Genomic DNA, 15,240 nt, shown 5'->3' with positions numbered 1-15,240 from the left:
ATAATTACAAATATTCAAGCAATTAAAAGCAGTTTGAGGCAAAAGTGCATTAATTTCACTAGAACATAAATTATCTAAAATTAGTTAAGCCGTGTATAATTATTGAAGCGACCGTGCTAGAACCACGGAACTCGAGAGTACCTTACACCTTCTTCCGGGTTAATAGAATTCCTTACCCGGTCTTCTGTGTTGCACAGACTTAATCAGAGTCAATTTCCTTGAATTAGGATTTTAAAATAAATGATGACTTGGGGTAATATTTATTCCAAGTGGCGACTCTTTAAGTTAAAATAAATTAATCCATTTTCAAATAATGTCACTTAAATTAGAAAAAACTCATTTCTTTCCTTTCTCGAGAAAAAGGAGGTGTGACAGCTCTGGCGAATCTGCTGGGGAAGATAACCCAGAACTTCTGTTCAGGGTTTAGAATTCGAGCTTGTAATGTGATCTATACTTGGCTTTATTAATTTGGTGTTATTTATTTGTTTTTGGGCCTAATGTGCTAATTGCTTCTTATTTACCGCTTTGATATTATTTGAATTGTATTAAACTATCTTCTTACGCCTCCCTTCTGAGTCTTCTGAATTTATGGTGCACACGTGCGCGTGGCCCACTTTCTGTTAGAAGTCATACCAATTAGAACGAGGCTGGGTCAAGTAACTAGGACGGGTAGACTTTCGTGCTCCCGGTACGTTGCCCCACCTCAGCTCGAGTTGTCCGCTTGGGTAAGCCATGTATAAAACACTCCCCCTAGGATTTAAACCTAGAATAACATAGCCTAATGCCGGATCCGTAGTAGGAACGTTTGTTTGCATCATATGCATTTGACTTTGGGGACACAATACAGGGGTTGGGTCCGTCTAGGAAATATGTACTCGAGAATTGCAAGACCATCGTGATGCATCTTATGTGCTACTTGTGCATTATGTTTGATTCGGCTTGTGCATGTTGACCGGTTTCTAAAAAATATATATATAAAAATTGAGGGAAAACAAAAAGGGAGAAAATAGGAGAGAGAAAATTTACCAAGTTTTCGAAAAATATCCATATTTACCCCAAAATGATTATTACAAAATAAGTCTGAATTTTTTTTTAAAAAAATCGTCATCCTTTTCCTAAAATATCTACGAACTACGCGGGTCTAATTCTCACCGGATGCGAGATACGTAGGCAACCTTCATCGGGTCCGACCCCCCACTTTTCTAAAAAGTCCAAAAATATTTTCTTTTAAATTCTTCTCAAAATCCGAAACTATTTTCGTTCTTCTTCAAGAGTTTTTCTTTCAAAAATTCCCAAAAAAAAATCAAAATCCAAAAAAATATATTTTTCTTTGTTCTTTAAAAGTTTTTCTTTAGAAAATACCAATAATAAAAAAATGAGTTAGTTTATTAACTTTATTCCTGAACTACGTAATGGTCTGATTCATGCGGCGTCGTGATACATAGGAAATCCCCATCGGATGTGATCATAGCCATAATTAATCTAAAAAAAAATTAAAGATATGATAAAAAAAGAGGAAATAAAAGAGAGCGTTAAATTCAAGATGGAATAAACCAATATGCCGGGATGAAGCATGAAGCCTTCCAAGCTCATTTAGAAATGAAAATGGCATTAGTTGCATAACATACAATGTGTGATTAATATCTACAAAATGCCTACCTTTAACACGTTTGTTGTTTGTCATTTTAAATGATAAAGTTAAACAGAGGTGGTTGGTTTGTGGTATAAACTGGCGACTCACTCTTACAACACGAGATCAAAAGGAAAAAAGCATAATGACAAACAACAATAAGAATGAGTCAAATAATGATGATGTCCAGAGACAATCGGTCGAACAAGGTTCGGGACTGGTTGAAGAAGTAAGAGTCTTGAAGCAACAATTGGCAGAAATGTATCAAGCTTGGGTTAATGGACAGGCACCACCCTCACTACCCATAGGGCCTTCGCATAATCTTCACAATGTGTCAGTTGCAAATCAAGTTCCTATCTCCATAACAAGTAACCCATTGTACCAACTTGGATTCAGTCCGAGCACCAACCTTCCCACTATCCCCAGTACCTCCATTCCACGTCCTCCAGCCGCACCCCTCAGAAATGACCCACATACTATACCCATTGTCTCTACTTTCACCGTTCCTCAACCGGATCTCGCTCAAAAGCTCAACAATGATCCACAACTGAATGCTCATGATGCCCAACATTACTCTCCAGAATTGACTTTCAAGGTTCCAGATTCATACAAGCATACTCCTCAGAACGTATTCCTAATTAAGATTGAAAAGCCCGACAAGATTATAGAATAAGAGGAAATGACTAGAAAAATGAAGAGCTTGGAACAACTATGAGAAACATACAGGGTTTGGAAGCCCACAAGAGTGTTTCTTTTAACGATCTATGTATGTTTCCCCATGTTCATCTGCCACCCGGCTTCAAGACCCACAAGTTTGACAAGTATGATGGTCACGGTGATCCTGTGGCCCACTTGAAGAGATATTGTAACCAATTGAGGGGAGCAGGAGGCAAAGAAGAATTACTCATGGCTTATTTTGAGGAAAGTTTGATAGGAATTGCTTCAGAGTGGTTCATAGATCAAGACATCTCTCACTGGCACGTTTGGAACGATATGGCTTATGATTTTGTCCAATAATTTCAGTACAATATTGATATAGTGCCAGACTGCTCCTCTCTTGTCAACATAAAGAAGAAACCAACAGAAAGCTTCAGAGAATATGCAATCAAGTGGAGAGAGCAGACTGCTAGGGTCAAACGACCAATGAAAGAGGCAGAAATGATTGACTACTTTCTCCAAGCTCAGGATCCTGATTACCTCCATTATATGTTAGCCGCCATTGGTAAACCTTTTGCTAAGGCGATTAAGATTGGGGAAATAGTTGAGAATGGCATGAAGTCGGGCAAAATTGTGAGTCAAGCAGCCCTTAAGGCGACCACGCAAGCAATTCAAAGAGGGTCAGGCAGTTTCGGAAATCGGATAAAGAAAGAGGAAGGATCCATGATGGCATCTGGATTTGGGGGAGTTCATAGAGGAATAGTTCCTTCTTACGTGCAATTCCAACAAGGACAATCAAATTCTCATCATCATTATTATCCGCCTCAGGGTCCCCAATACTCAGTTCCCTCGCAACAATACACAATGTTTAATGCTCAGGCTTATGCTAGGCCTCCTAATCACCAACAATGGCGAGCACCGATTCCAAAAGGCTCTCGTCAGCTCTGGCCAAATTATTAGGCTCCATATAATCCTCGTCCCAGACAGGAATATGTGAGAGAACAGGAGCCAAATAAAGAGTTCGCCCCAATTGGAGAATCATATACAAGCCTATTTCGAAAGCTGATGTAGTTGAAGTTGATTGAACCTACCATGCCGCGTTATGTGAATCCAAATTCAAAAGGTTTTGACTCAAATGCAAGATATGAGTATCACTCTAACACCCAAGGTCATAGTACCGAAAATTATTGGGCATTAAAGAAAGCCATTGAAAATTTGATTGAAACAAAGGTAATTGTGGTGACAAACAATGAGGATAATCCTAATGTCACAAACAATCCGCTCCCATCTCATGATAATACACATTTTATTGGGATGATTTGTGATGATTGGGATTATAAGCAGTCTGTCAAGATAGAGATGGTTGTTGGAACAATAGGGGAAGAGACAAAAATGATAGTAAGCCCGCCGCAATTGGCACCGTTGATTGTGAAAGGTACGAGTTCTAGTTCAAACTTGGCAGGTTCTGAATAAACGGTTCTCTATGACCCTGGAAGCATAAAAAAGGTTGAGGTTCAATTGGGTGGTCCAAAACTTTACATCTCTGTGGGCACTCAAAAGATTGTTCCGAATAATAGTTTGAGAAATATAATAGAGCCAGTTGTGATCCGACATGTTGCACAACTCCCAGTGTCAAACACAAAATCTATTCCTTGGAATTATGACAAGACTATTATGACATACAAGGAAAAGAGATAGTGGAAGAAACAGATGAAATGGGGGGCTTGACCTACTCTAGAAGGTGCTACTCACCAAAAGAATTGAGAAAAGCTAAGCAAGCTAGGGAAAGTCACTTTCCAGTGAAATAATCCGTTGCATAAAAAGAAGTGGAGGAATTCCTTAAGAAGATGAAAATGCAAGACTATTCAATCATTGACCAACTAAGAAAACCCTTGCTCAGATATCTTTGTTATCTCTGCTTTTGCACTCAGAAGAACATCGTCGTGTGTTGATCAAAACTTTGAATGAGGCATATGTCTCAGAAAAGACAATGGTGAATCAACTAGAAAAAATGGCTGAAAGATTCTTTGAGGTGAACAAAATTTCTTTCAGCGATGATGATTTGCCCGAGGAAGGGGCTGGGCACAATAAAGCTTTGCATCTTATTGTCAAATGTGAAGGGCATTACATAAAAGGAGTCACGAATAATGGAGGCTCAAGTGTAGATTTATGCCCTCTTTCTAATCTACAACAGCTAAACATTGACACTAACAGAATTCGAACTAGTAGTGTCAGCATCAGAGCTTTTGATGGTTCAAGAAGAGACACTATTGGGGAAATCTAACTCACCATGACAATTAGCCCGATTGATTTTAACATTTTCTTTCAAGTGTTGGATATGAAAACTTCCTATAATTTTCTTCTGGTAAGGCCGTGGATCCATATGGCCAGAGTTGTACCATCCACCCTACATCAAATGGTCAAATTCGAGTATGACAGGCAAGAAATTGTTGTTCACGAGGAGGATAACTCATCCGTCTATAATGACCCATCCATTCCATCTATCGAGGCCAAGGAAAGATGTGAATCCCTCATATATCAAGCATTTGAGGTGATTGAGGTGGACCAAGTGGAAGAATGGAAACCAATTCTGCATCCTCGTCTTTCAGCCACATCTATGATGGTAGCTTCACTGATGTTGAGGAACGACTATGAAACAGGAAAAGGATAAGGATCCTTTCTACAGGGAATCATGAACCCCATTGCTCCCTTTTCGAAGAAAGATACCTTTGGCTTGGGTTTTAAACCAACATCAGTTGACATAAACAGAGCCAAGGCCCGCAAAAACAATGGTTGGAAATTGTCCAAACCGATCCCTTACATTGCCTACTCTTTTGTCAAGCCACAATCTGAAGAAGTCCAAAATCCTTCTAATTAGGATGACATTGATGAAGTTTGCCAGGGTCTAAAGGAGATGTTCTATGGAATTAATATGGTTCAAGTTGGTGAGGGCCCTAGCCGTGCAAGTGTTTATCTGATTGATCCAGATACCTTGCTCAACAACTGAGAAGCAACTCCTCCTCCCATCAGGAAGGAGTGTTGGTAGTTTGGTTTGTTGCTTTTTCAATATTTGGATTATTTTCAGGGTTGTAATCCAGATATTTTAGTTTAATTGCTTTGCTTTGATGTTAAACACTTCTATCCTTTCAAATCCAATGAAATGAAGTTACAGATTCATAGTAGAATTCTGTCTTTTCCTTTCCCTATTTTTTGTTAATTTCTTATCATTTTCAGTTTCATTTATGCTGGCTTTAAAACATGACATGCACGCAGAATTCATGCCCATATCTTAAAAAGTTGTCTAATCTCGAAATAATGAATCAAGAAGTTGAGTATGATGAAGATGAGGCTCTTAAGGAAATAAAAAGGGAATTGGATCAATTTGAGAATAAGACTAAGCCTAAGTTAAATGAAACTAAGGCGATTAACCTTGGAAGTCCTGAAGAAACCAGAGAAACAAAAATAAGCATTCATACTAAACAAAAGACGAGAGATGCCATAATTCAAGTTTTGTTCGAGTCAGAGATGTATTTTCTTGGTTGTATGATGACATGCCGGGTTTGAGTGCTGATTTAGTGGTTCATAAGCTTCCCATATATCCTAATTTTACACCAATCCAATAAAAACAAAGGATGTTTAAGACAAACATGAGTGATAAGATTAAAGAAGAAATCACGAAGCAACTAAGTGCAAATGTGATCAGGTCGTCCGATATACTACATGGTTAGCAAATGTTGTGCCAATGTCAAAGAAGGATAGGAAAATCAGAGCTTGTGCTACCTATAGGGATTTAAACAAAGCAAGTCCAAAGTACAACTTTCCCTTACCCAACATTCATATCCTTGTTGAAAATTGTGCTAAACATGAGATCCAATCTTTTGTGGAATGTTATGCCGGGTATCACCAAATTCTGATGGATGAAGAAGATGCAGAAAAGACCTCCTTCACCACTCCATGGGAACTTATTGTTATAGAGTCATGCCATTCAGTTTGAAGAATGCAGGGGCAACTTACATGAGGGCCATGACCACCATATTCCATGACATGATGCATAAAGAGATTGAAGTGTACGTTGATGATGTGATCATTAAGTCCAGAACACAAGATGACCATGTGCAAGACTTGAAAAAGTTCTTCGAAAGGCTATGAAGGTATAATCTCAAACTCAATCCAGCCAAATGTGCATTTGGAATTCCTTCTAGGAAGCATTTGGGTTTTATAGTTAGTCAAATAGGCATTGAGTTAGATCCCTCCAAGATAAAGACCATTCGAGAGCTGCCTCCCCCGAAGAATAAAAAAAGTCATGAGTTTACTCGAGAGGTTGAACTACATCAGTAGGTTCATCGCATAGCTTACAACCACATGTGAGCCTATTTTCAAGTTGTTGAAAAAGAACGCCGCTATCAAGTGGATAGATGAATGCCAAGAAGCTTTTGATAAGATCAAGGAATATTTGTCAAATCCCCTTATTTTGGTCCCGCCAGTACCTGGTAGGCCTCTATTTTTATATCTGTCAGTAATGGATAGTTCCTTTGGTTGTGTTCTGGGTCAACGTGATGCCACATACAAAAAGGAACAAGGAATATATTATCTGAGCAAAACGTTCACCACTTATGAGGCCAAATACACTTTTTTTGGAAAGGACATGTTGCGCCTTAACTTGGGTCGCCCATAAGCTTAAGCATTATCTTTTGGCCTATACAACTTACCTCATATCCGGAATGGATCACAGAAGTACATCTTTTAGAAGCTAATGCCAACTCGTAGATTGGCAAAGTGACAAATCTTGCTCACAGAGTTTGATATTGTTTATGTCACTCGTACTGCCATGAAAACCTAGTTGATGATGAGTATGAATCTTGGAACACATACTTCCCAGATGAAGAGGTTAATTTAGTTGAAGAACTAATCCAAGAAGACAGTCAAATTTGGAAACTATACTTTGATGGGGCTGTCAACATCAAAGGTATAGGGATTGGGGCAATTCTTGTATCACCTACTGGGCAGCATCTCCCTTCCACGACGCGACTTTGTTTCTTCTGTATAAACAACATGACAGAATATGAAGCTTGCATCATGGGTCTGAACATGGCAATAAACCTAAATGTGCATGAATTATTGGTGATGAGAGATTCATATTTTCTTATTTGGCAAGCTCAAGGTGATTAGGAGACTCGAGGCATCAAGCTCATTCCATATAGACAATGCGTGGAAGATCTTAGCAAGAGGTTCAAGTCCATAGAGTACAGGTACATTCCCAGGATTCACAATGAATTAGCTGATGCTTGGCCACCGTGGCCTTAATGCTTCCATATCAGAGTAATACTCACATTGACCCATTAGAAATTCAAATTCGGGATCAACATGGTTATTGCAATACAATAGAAGTAGAACTAGATGGTGAACCATGGTATCGTGATATCAAACAGTATCTGAAAACAAGAGAATATCCGAAACATGCTAATAGGAATCAAAAGAGAACTATTAGGCGACTCTCTAATGGTTTCATTTTGAGTGGGGAAATCCTATACAAAATGACTCCGGATTTGATTTTGTTGAGATGTGTGGATGCCAAAGAAGCTGAAATGATTATGAATGAAGTGCATTTAGGAGTATGTGGTCTGCACATGAATGGATATATTCTAGCAAAGAAAATCCTCCAGACATGATATTATTGGCTTACTATGGAGCGAGATTACTTTCGTTTTGTTCATTAGTGCCACCAGTGTCAGATTCATAGTGATTTGATTCACTCGCCTATTTCAGAGTTATATCCTACGTCGGCTCCTTGGCCTTTTGTTGCTTGGGGAATGAACATCATTGGCCCAATAGAGCCAAAAGCTTCAAATGGGCACAGATTCATCTTGGTTGCAATTGATTACTTCACCAAATGGGTGGAAGCTATTACATTGAAGGAAGTCACCAAGAAAGCAGTAGTAAACTTTGTTCACTCCAACATCATCTGTCGTTTCGGTATTCGAAAAACCATTATTATAGATAATGCTACTAATTTTAATAGTCATCTAATGAAGGAGGTATGCGAACAATTTAAAATTGAGCATCGCAATTCTACTCCTTACCGGCCCAAAGCTAATGGAGTTGTTGAAGTTGCGAATAAGAACATCAAGAAGATTCTTAGGAAGATGGTCCAAGGGTCTAGACAATGGAACAAGAAACTGCCTTTTGCTCTTTTGGGATACCGGACAATTATCTGTACATCAGTTGGCGCAACACCCTACTTAGTGGTTTTTGGCACTGAAGCGGTCATACCTGCTGAAGTTGAGATTCCCTCTCCCCGAATCATTATTGAAGCAGGAATCGAGGACACTGATTGGGTCAAGTCCCGATTGGAACAGATGAGTATAATTGATGAAAAACGTTTAGCGATAGTTTGCTTTGGTTAGTTATACCAACAAAGAATGGAAAGAACTTACAACAAGAAAGTGCGCCCAAGAAAATCCGAGGTAGGACAGCTTGTTTTGAAACACATATTTCTATATCAGGAAGAAGCAAAAGGAAAGTTCGCCCCGAATTGGCAAGGTCCTTACCCTATCAAAAAAGTATTGTCAAAAGGAGCTCTACACTTGGAAGATATAGACAGAAAGGTGACAGATATATCCTTTAACACAGATGCGGTCAAGAGATACTATGTCTGACATGCTTCTATTAGGGCATTTTGTTTATACTTAGCATTCTCAGGTTGGGATGATGAAAGGCTATCATTTTGGCTACCAAACACTGGTCAACCCTAGTTAACCCTTTGAAGCCTTGTTTATATTTCTTTGTTTTCCCCTCTCTTGGAACCAATGTACTTAAAAAAAATCAAAAATCAAAAAAAAAATCATCAAAACAAGTTCATGTAAATTGAACTACGTCCGACCTGATTCCGAAAGGATACGTAGGCAGCCTCACTCTGGGGTTCGGTCACACCATAATAAAAATCCACATTTCCCCAATATTCAAAGAAACAGGGGCATGATTTAATTTTATTTTCGACGGTTGTTCCATCAAAATGGTTCCAAAAGTTATAATTCAGTTGAATAGTTCTTTTTACCTTTCCTTTTTAAGACCTTCTGATCAATTTTTGAGAATGCTAAATCAGTATACTACGGGTGATGCCTCAGCCATAGTAAAGAGAAAAAAATAAATGAGAGAGTCTTATTGGTGAAAACCCTCACGGGCACTATAAGGCGATGGTGAGTTGAGAAAAAGGCAAATGAGAGAGGTCAATTAGTGAAAACCCACAAAGGGCATCGTTGATCGGTTTTAGGTTTTCTTTTATCCCGGCACAATCATGGTTAAGACAAAGAACTCAGTTTCAAAGTAAAGTTTACAACATATTTCGAGAATTAGACAATTCAAGAGGATCGTGCATGTCATGATTCATTGAAGTTAGCATATTCCTCCATATAAGTCCTTTCTTATTCCCCCCCCCCCACCGAAAGGGGTGCTTCTTGATTAAGTTTTAATACCTATTATTTCACCTTCTTGTTTTCTTTCGCATTACTTTTTTGAGTCCCTTTCAGTCTAAATTTTGTCAAAGCAAAGCAAAGAAAAGGTCGCAAAATTGGTTATAGTTTTCCTGTTGTATGAAGAAAATTTCTGGGCATAAACAGTATAGGCAAAGGCATAAAGCCATCATTGATTTTCCTTGACGAGCAAAAGGCTTGAAGGACTGAGCAATGTGTCAAGGGTCAATAAAAGTTACTCAGTTAAAAGTTGTTTTGGGAGCAAGGTTGTTTGCACCACAAACACAAATGGGGATAGGCGCAAAATAGGCTGGTTTTGATGTTGAGAAAGAAGATCTCTAGAAAGTAAAGACATAATCTCTCGATAATTCGTACGACCATTGACAAAGCCAGATGTTCTAACAAGTGCAATGGACACTATGTCAAGTCGCCCAAGAGATCAAGGCCACAAACTGACCACCATTTCAAAACCAATAAATCTTTCTTTGATCAAAACAGGAACAGAACAATTTTATGAAATAGTTCGTGGAAGGATGAACATCACCAAATGAAGTTCTCAAATCCTTGATTTCATTCTAATATACATGTTCTCATGTTATTTTTAGCTTCATTATAGGGAAAACCCTATCTTCACATAGGGTACTACATCCCCTGGCTGCATTACATTCTGCTAACATAGGATACGACATTCCCTAGTAGCATTTCAGAGTGCCACGAGCCTCATTTTATTGCAAATATAGGGTACAACATTCCCTAGTAGCATCCCGAGTTCCATGAGCTTTAACTTATTACCAACACAGAGTACTACATCCCCTTGATGCATTACTTATTGCCAACATAGGGTACGATATACCCTAGTAGCATCTCAGAGTGTCGCGGGCCTCATTTTATTGCAAACATAGGGTACGACATTCCCTAGTAGCATCCCGAGTGCCACGAGCCTTACCTTATTGCAAACACAGGGTACTACATCCCCTAGATGCATTACTTATTGCCAACATAGGGTATGACATTCCCTAGTAGCATCTCAAAGTGCCATGAGCCTTATTTTATTGCAAACATAGGGTACAACATTCCCTAGTAGCATCCCGAGGGTCACGATCCTTACCTTATTGCCAACACAGAGTACTACATCCCCTGGTTGCATTACCTTCTGCCAACATAGGGTACGACATTCCCTAGTTGTATCTTAGAGCGCCACGAGCCTCATTTTATTTCCAATATAGGGTACGACATTCCCTAGTAACATCTCAGAATGCTGCAAGCCTTATTTTATTGCCAACATAGGGTACTACATCTCTTGGTTGTATTTCTCATATAGGGTACGATATTCCCTAGTAGAACCTCCACAAGCCTCATCTTATTGCCAACAAAGGGTACTACATTCCCGGGTTGCCTTCCATCTTGTTAATGTAGGGTACGAAATCCCCTATTAATAAAAAAACTGTCTTTTTCAATTCTTTATTCTGCAATAGATAAGATAGTTTATTGTGTTTTAATAACTCAAAAAAATTTCCTAGTGCAAACTGGGGCATAAACTTTTTGTTTGTTGTGGTGGCTTATAGGTTTCTCTACAAAGCACGGATTGGATGTGTAAAAAACTAAGATTCAAGCTCTTGCCAAAGAATGTGGAACGTTTGATCTCAATACCAGCCGCAACCAGCTTAGGCATAATGCATGCAGAGACACAGGGTCTCAAGATACGTCTTCCCATCATCTGATCAAGAAACAAGCATGCGAGAATATTTCATAGTCTGTTGCATCAAGAGCATCAAGTTTCAGTCTAAAGTCAATGGGAGAAGCAAGACAAGACTCCAAATGACATTTAGATAGAAATTTTGTTCCTCTTAGATTTCAAGAGTATGTAATTTTCTTTTCATTTTGATGTAATAGTAGGAACAGCGGATCGGAACTTCGACGGAACCTCAATGGCCTCTCCATCTAAGAATACTCCATTACTCTTCTTCCACTTGAACTACACATGACCTGATTCCTTTATAACCCAGGATATATATATATATATTTGGTTTCCTCTAATTTCAAATGTAAGTTATAGTAGTATTTTTCGTAGTATAATTTAAACTTTAGTGTATGTATTGAGTTTTTTTTTTAATTTATTTATATAGTTTCTTTAAGTCTAAAATTAAGTTGGTTGATATATTGTTTACCGTGAAAATGGTAACAACAATTAAACTTGTAAATGGGATTCTAAAAATACGTGATCTATTCTCAAGCCAGTTGTTAGAGAAGATGATGCTAAGAATGTGGAGTTTAATGATGAAATTCAAGCAAAAACGTGATAGTAATCAAACCGAGGGGCATGCTGCCCGGATATTGGACTGGTCGATGGGGATCTCAGGGTCGAGCTCGAGCTACCGAGGATAGTCGGGAATGGGATGATAGTTAAGTATATGATTAAACATGGATCTTTATGGCCAATACCGAGCAATATAATGAAGAACAAATAAGAAAGCGATAAATATTAAAGTGACCTAGGGCCAGTTAGAACAGGGGAGTTTAGAACGAAGAGAGAGAGAGAGAGAAAGAGAGAGAGAGAGAGAGGGAAGGAGAGATATTATTGCATTTGTGGAGAAAATGGAGCAACATCAGTCCCTTAGAAGGTAGTATGAGTCCCCTTTATATAGGAGGGGAACTCGGCTACAAGTACATGGGCATAAATTACAAAGTATGGAGATGGGATGGCCTAACGTGACGCCTCAGCATAGGCTCTAGATAGGCCGGCCCTATCAGACTTAGTCGTGTGCCTTGGGAGCTTCCCCCTCTATCCTAGCTTCGATCTCCATCTTCTCTTAGTCGGGCCTCGACGAGCCCCGAGGTTGGGAACTCGGTCGTGGCTTCCCGTCCTCAGGGTCTCGAGGAGTTCTTATGAAATAACTTGACAGCAAGAAATCAAGTCCTCTGATTTCGTCGCGTACAAATAGTCTCCGCGTTTCCCAGAACAAAGTGATGGGAAATGATTCTGACATTTGACTTCTCGAGCTTTTTATATCGACGTCATACCGATGATGCGACTCCTGGTGTGAGCTTTGTAGTAACCGGGCATCCGTGAGCTTGTTTATTTCGACTTCATTCAATGCACTCCCGATTCCCGTTCTCCAAGGTGAAGGTACCGTCGTTGGTTCAGTTTTTGAAGGATGCATCAACTGCGCTCGTTAGTCAATCTTCCAAAGCCTAGACGACCGTGTCTTAACCCCCTATAAATAGGGGCATTTTGGTGTTGTTTTTCCTATCCTAGTGCCTTTGTTGACTTGCTTGCCCATTCCTTCTTATCATATTCTTCTATCCTTGAACCTCATGCTTGGGGCTCATAGCCTCTAGGCTGTTTGGCGGAGCTCCCTTAGATCGTGTTGTGGCCATTTGCCGTGGCTTCCCTTTGTCGAGCATAATCACGCTGACCTGTTGCTGCTGTGGTCATTGTTATGCTTGTTTTTGTTGTTGTTGTTGGCCCGAGATGATGACATACGAAGGCCAACTTTCCTTGTTTGCAGAAAGCTCTTCGGATTACATACCACTGCTCAAAAGGGGGCTCGGATTATACACCGATGCTCACCTTCATACCCCAACTCGACGTAGTGCTCTACCCCGAGTTGCGGGCTTGCACGACTAAACGTTCCAAGAAGTGGATTCTAGTAGCCGTGCAAGTGGGACCGAGGCTTTTTTGGTCCGCTGTCTCTCCGAGATTCCCTTCGGAGAGCTATGGCATTTTTTCATCCCTCTCTGCTACTCGCTGATCCCCTGGGGATATCAGTGTCGAAGGCTGGGATGAAACTTCTGAGGATGTGCGTCCGGTCTTCGGGTTTTTACTTTGCGTGTGCATCCCTTTGTTTCTTCCTTTATGCGTAGAGATTCTCTGTAGGATTTTGTAATTGTATGTAATGACCCCTCGAGGGCTGTTGTACATATATCTTTATGAATATGAATATACCTCATTGACTTCTGCTTTCGATTCTTGCCTTGTAATTGCATGCTCTCGTTCCCTTCAAAGGCCTATTTGAATGTCTTCATTTACTGTTGTCCGCTGATATCTAACTCAGATGAGAGCGTTTATTCTGATCCTCTATCGATCAACGTGGCTTTTTTCTGAGCCTTCTCATCGTACCTTGGACCAAGCTTGAATAGACCAGATATGTTCGGGTTGTCGGGCTCTCTGAGTTGTAAGGAGATAATATGCTAAGTTTCGGAGCTTTTCGAGAATGTTATTCTGAATGGAGGTCAACTTTGGGTACCTGGGGGTCCCTTTGATCATGATGCAGATAGCTTTTTAAAGCGTATAAGATAGACTTCTGTTGAGGGGTTGCCTGTATTCAGGCGCTGCCTCGAGCCTTCGTGGAGATTTCGTGATCGGAGCTTCCCGTGTTCATTCCTATTTTTTTTAAAAGGGAACTATGAGACCGGGTACTGCCTTGAGTCGAGGGATGGCATTGAAAGCTTCCTGAAGTACGACTTCTTTTTGGTGGGGATCCTCGAGGTAGAATGTTGCCTCGAAATTAAAGATAATACGGCCGACTCTTTGAGTCCTGGCTTCTTATCTAAGGATGCTTTCGGGATCGGGTATCACCCCATCGATTTGTATCGAGGCTGTTGGCTTCCCGGGGCTCAAACCGGGTAGGCGAGTCATCGCTGCTTCTTGCATATATGTGGGGCGGCTTCGGCTTCTTTGCAAGACCTCACTATTTTAGATAGCTGCCCTTCCGCTTTGGCATAGGGTTCTTCATTTCTTCAGGCGCAAAAAGCATTGGCGTACGTCCTTGCTCTGACCTATTAGTTTTACCATAGTCATGGCAACCACTTCGGGGCCAGCCCGGTAGGGAGTGGGAAGTGCTGCTTCCAGCACTCAGGAACCGCGGGAGTTCGCTTTGAAGACCGTGTCTTTGATAAGAGAGGAACATCTGGAGATGGTGAGGAGATACTGTGGATGGAGCGAGGGGATAACGCTGTAGGTGCTTTCCTCCGATGAGAGTATTACGGACACCACTGATGGATTCTTAAGAGTATACCTATATCCTTTCGCATTTGGCCCCCTTGATAGGGTTGTGCTTAATATTTGCTTGAAGTATCGAGTTACTTTGGTGCGATACATCCATCGTTTTGGCGAGTGGTGCTGATGATGAGGTTCTTTGCGGAGAAGGCTGGGCTTGAATTCACGCTTAACCAACTCGTCAGGATATACCGACCCTTTCATCACCAAGGCCATCTAACCCTAAGGTGTCATTCGTCCACGCCGTTTGTTGTCGATGACGAAGAAGATGGGGATCGAGAGTGGGCTAGTTGGTTTATCCGGGTCCGGACGACCGACATTATCCTTGTGGAGCTTTTTCCATTGCCCAAAGGGTAGAATTATGCAAGTGAGCTGAGCATCTGGTGCTTTTTTAGATTTTGCCTATAGCAAAAATCAGTTGGGTAATCGTGTTTTCTCCTTTTTTTCCAGCAACTTCATGGACGTCGGGCGAAGTTCTCGACCTG

The 15,240-nt window shown here is 40.4% G+C and overlaps 1 protein-coding gene across 1 annotated transcript; it reads left to right on the top strand.

Moving 5' to 3' along the window:
- Positions 1-2,341: 2,341 nt before the first annotated feature.
- On the top strand, positions 2,342-3,247 carry LOC138871694 (uncharacterized). Its single transcript, XM_070149590.1, has 2 exons — positions 2,342-2,611; positions 2,654-3,247. Exons 1-2 carry the CDS (start codon positions 2,342-2,344, stop codon positions 3,245-3,247), a joined length of 864 nt encoding a protein of 287 aa, XP_070005691.1.
- The last annotated feature ends 11,993 nt before the right edge of the window (positions 3,248-15,240 follow it).

The sequence above is a fragment of the Nicotiana sylvestris genome, chromosome 1 (assembly GCF_000393655.2).
Source record: "Nicotiana sylvestris chromosome 1, ASM39365v2, whole genome shotgun sequence".
Classification (NCBI taxonomy): Eukaryota; Viridiplantae; Streptophyta; class Magnoliopsida; order Solanales; family Solanaceae; genus Nicotiana; species Nicotiana sylvestris.
Note: the sequence above shows the minus strand (reverse complement) of the source record. Positions and strands in the feature narration are given on the sequence as shown.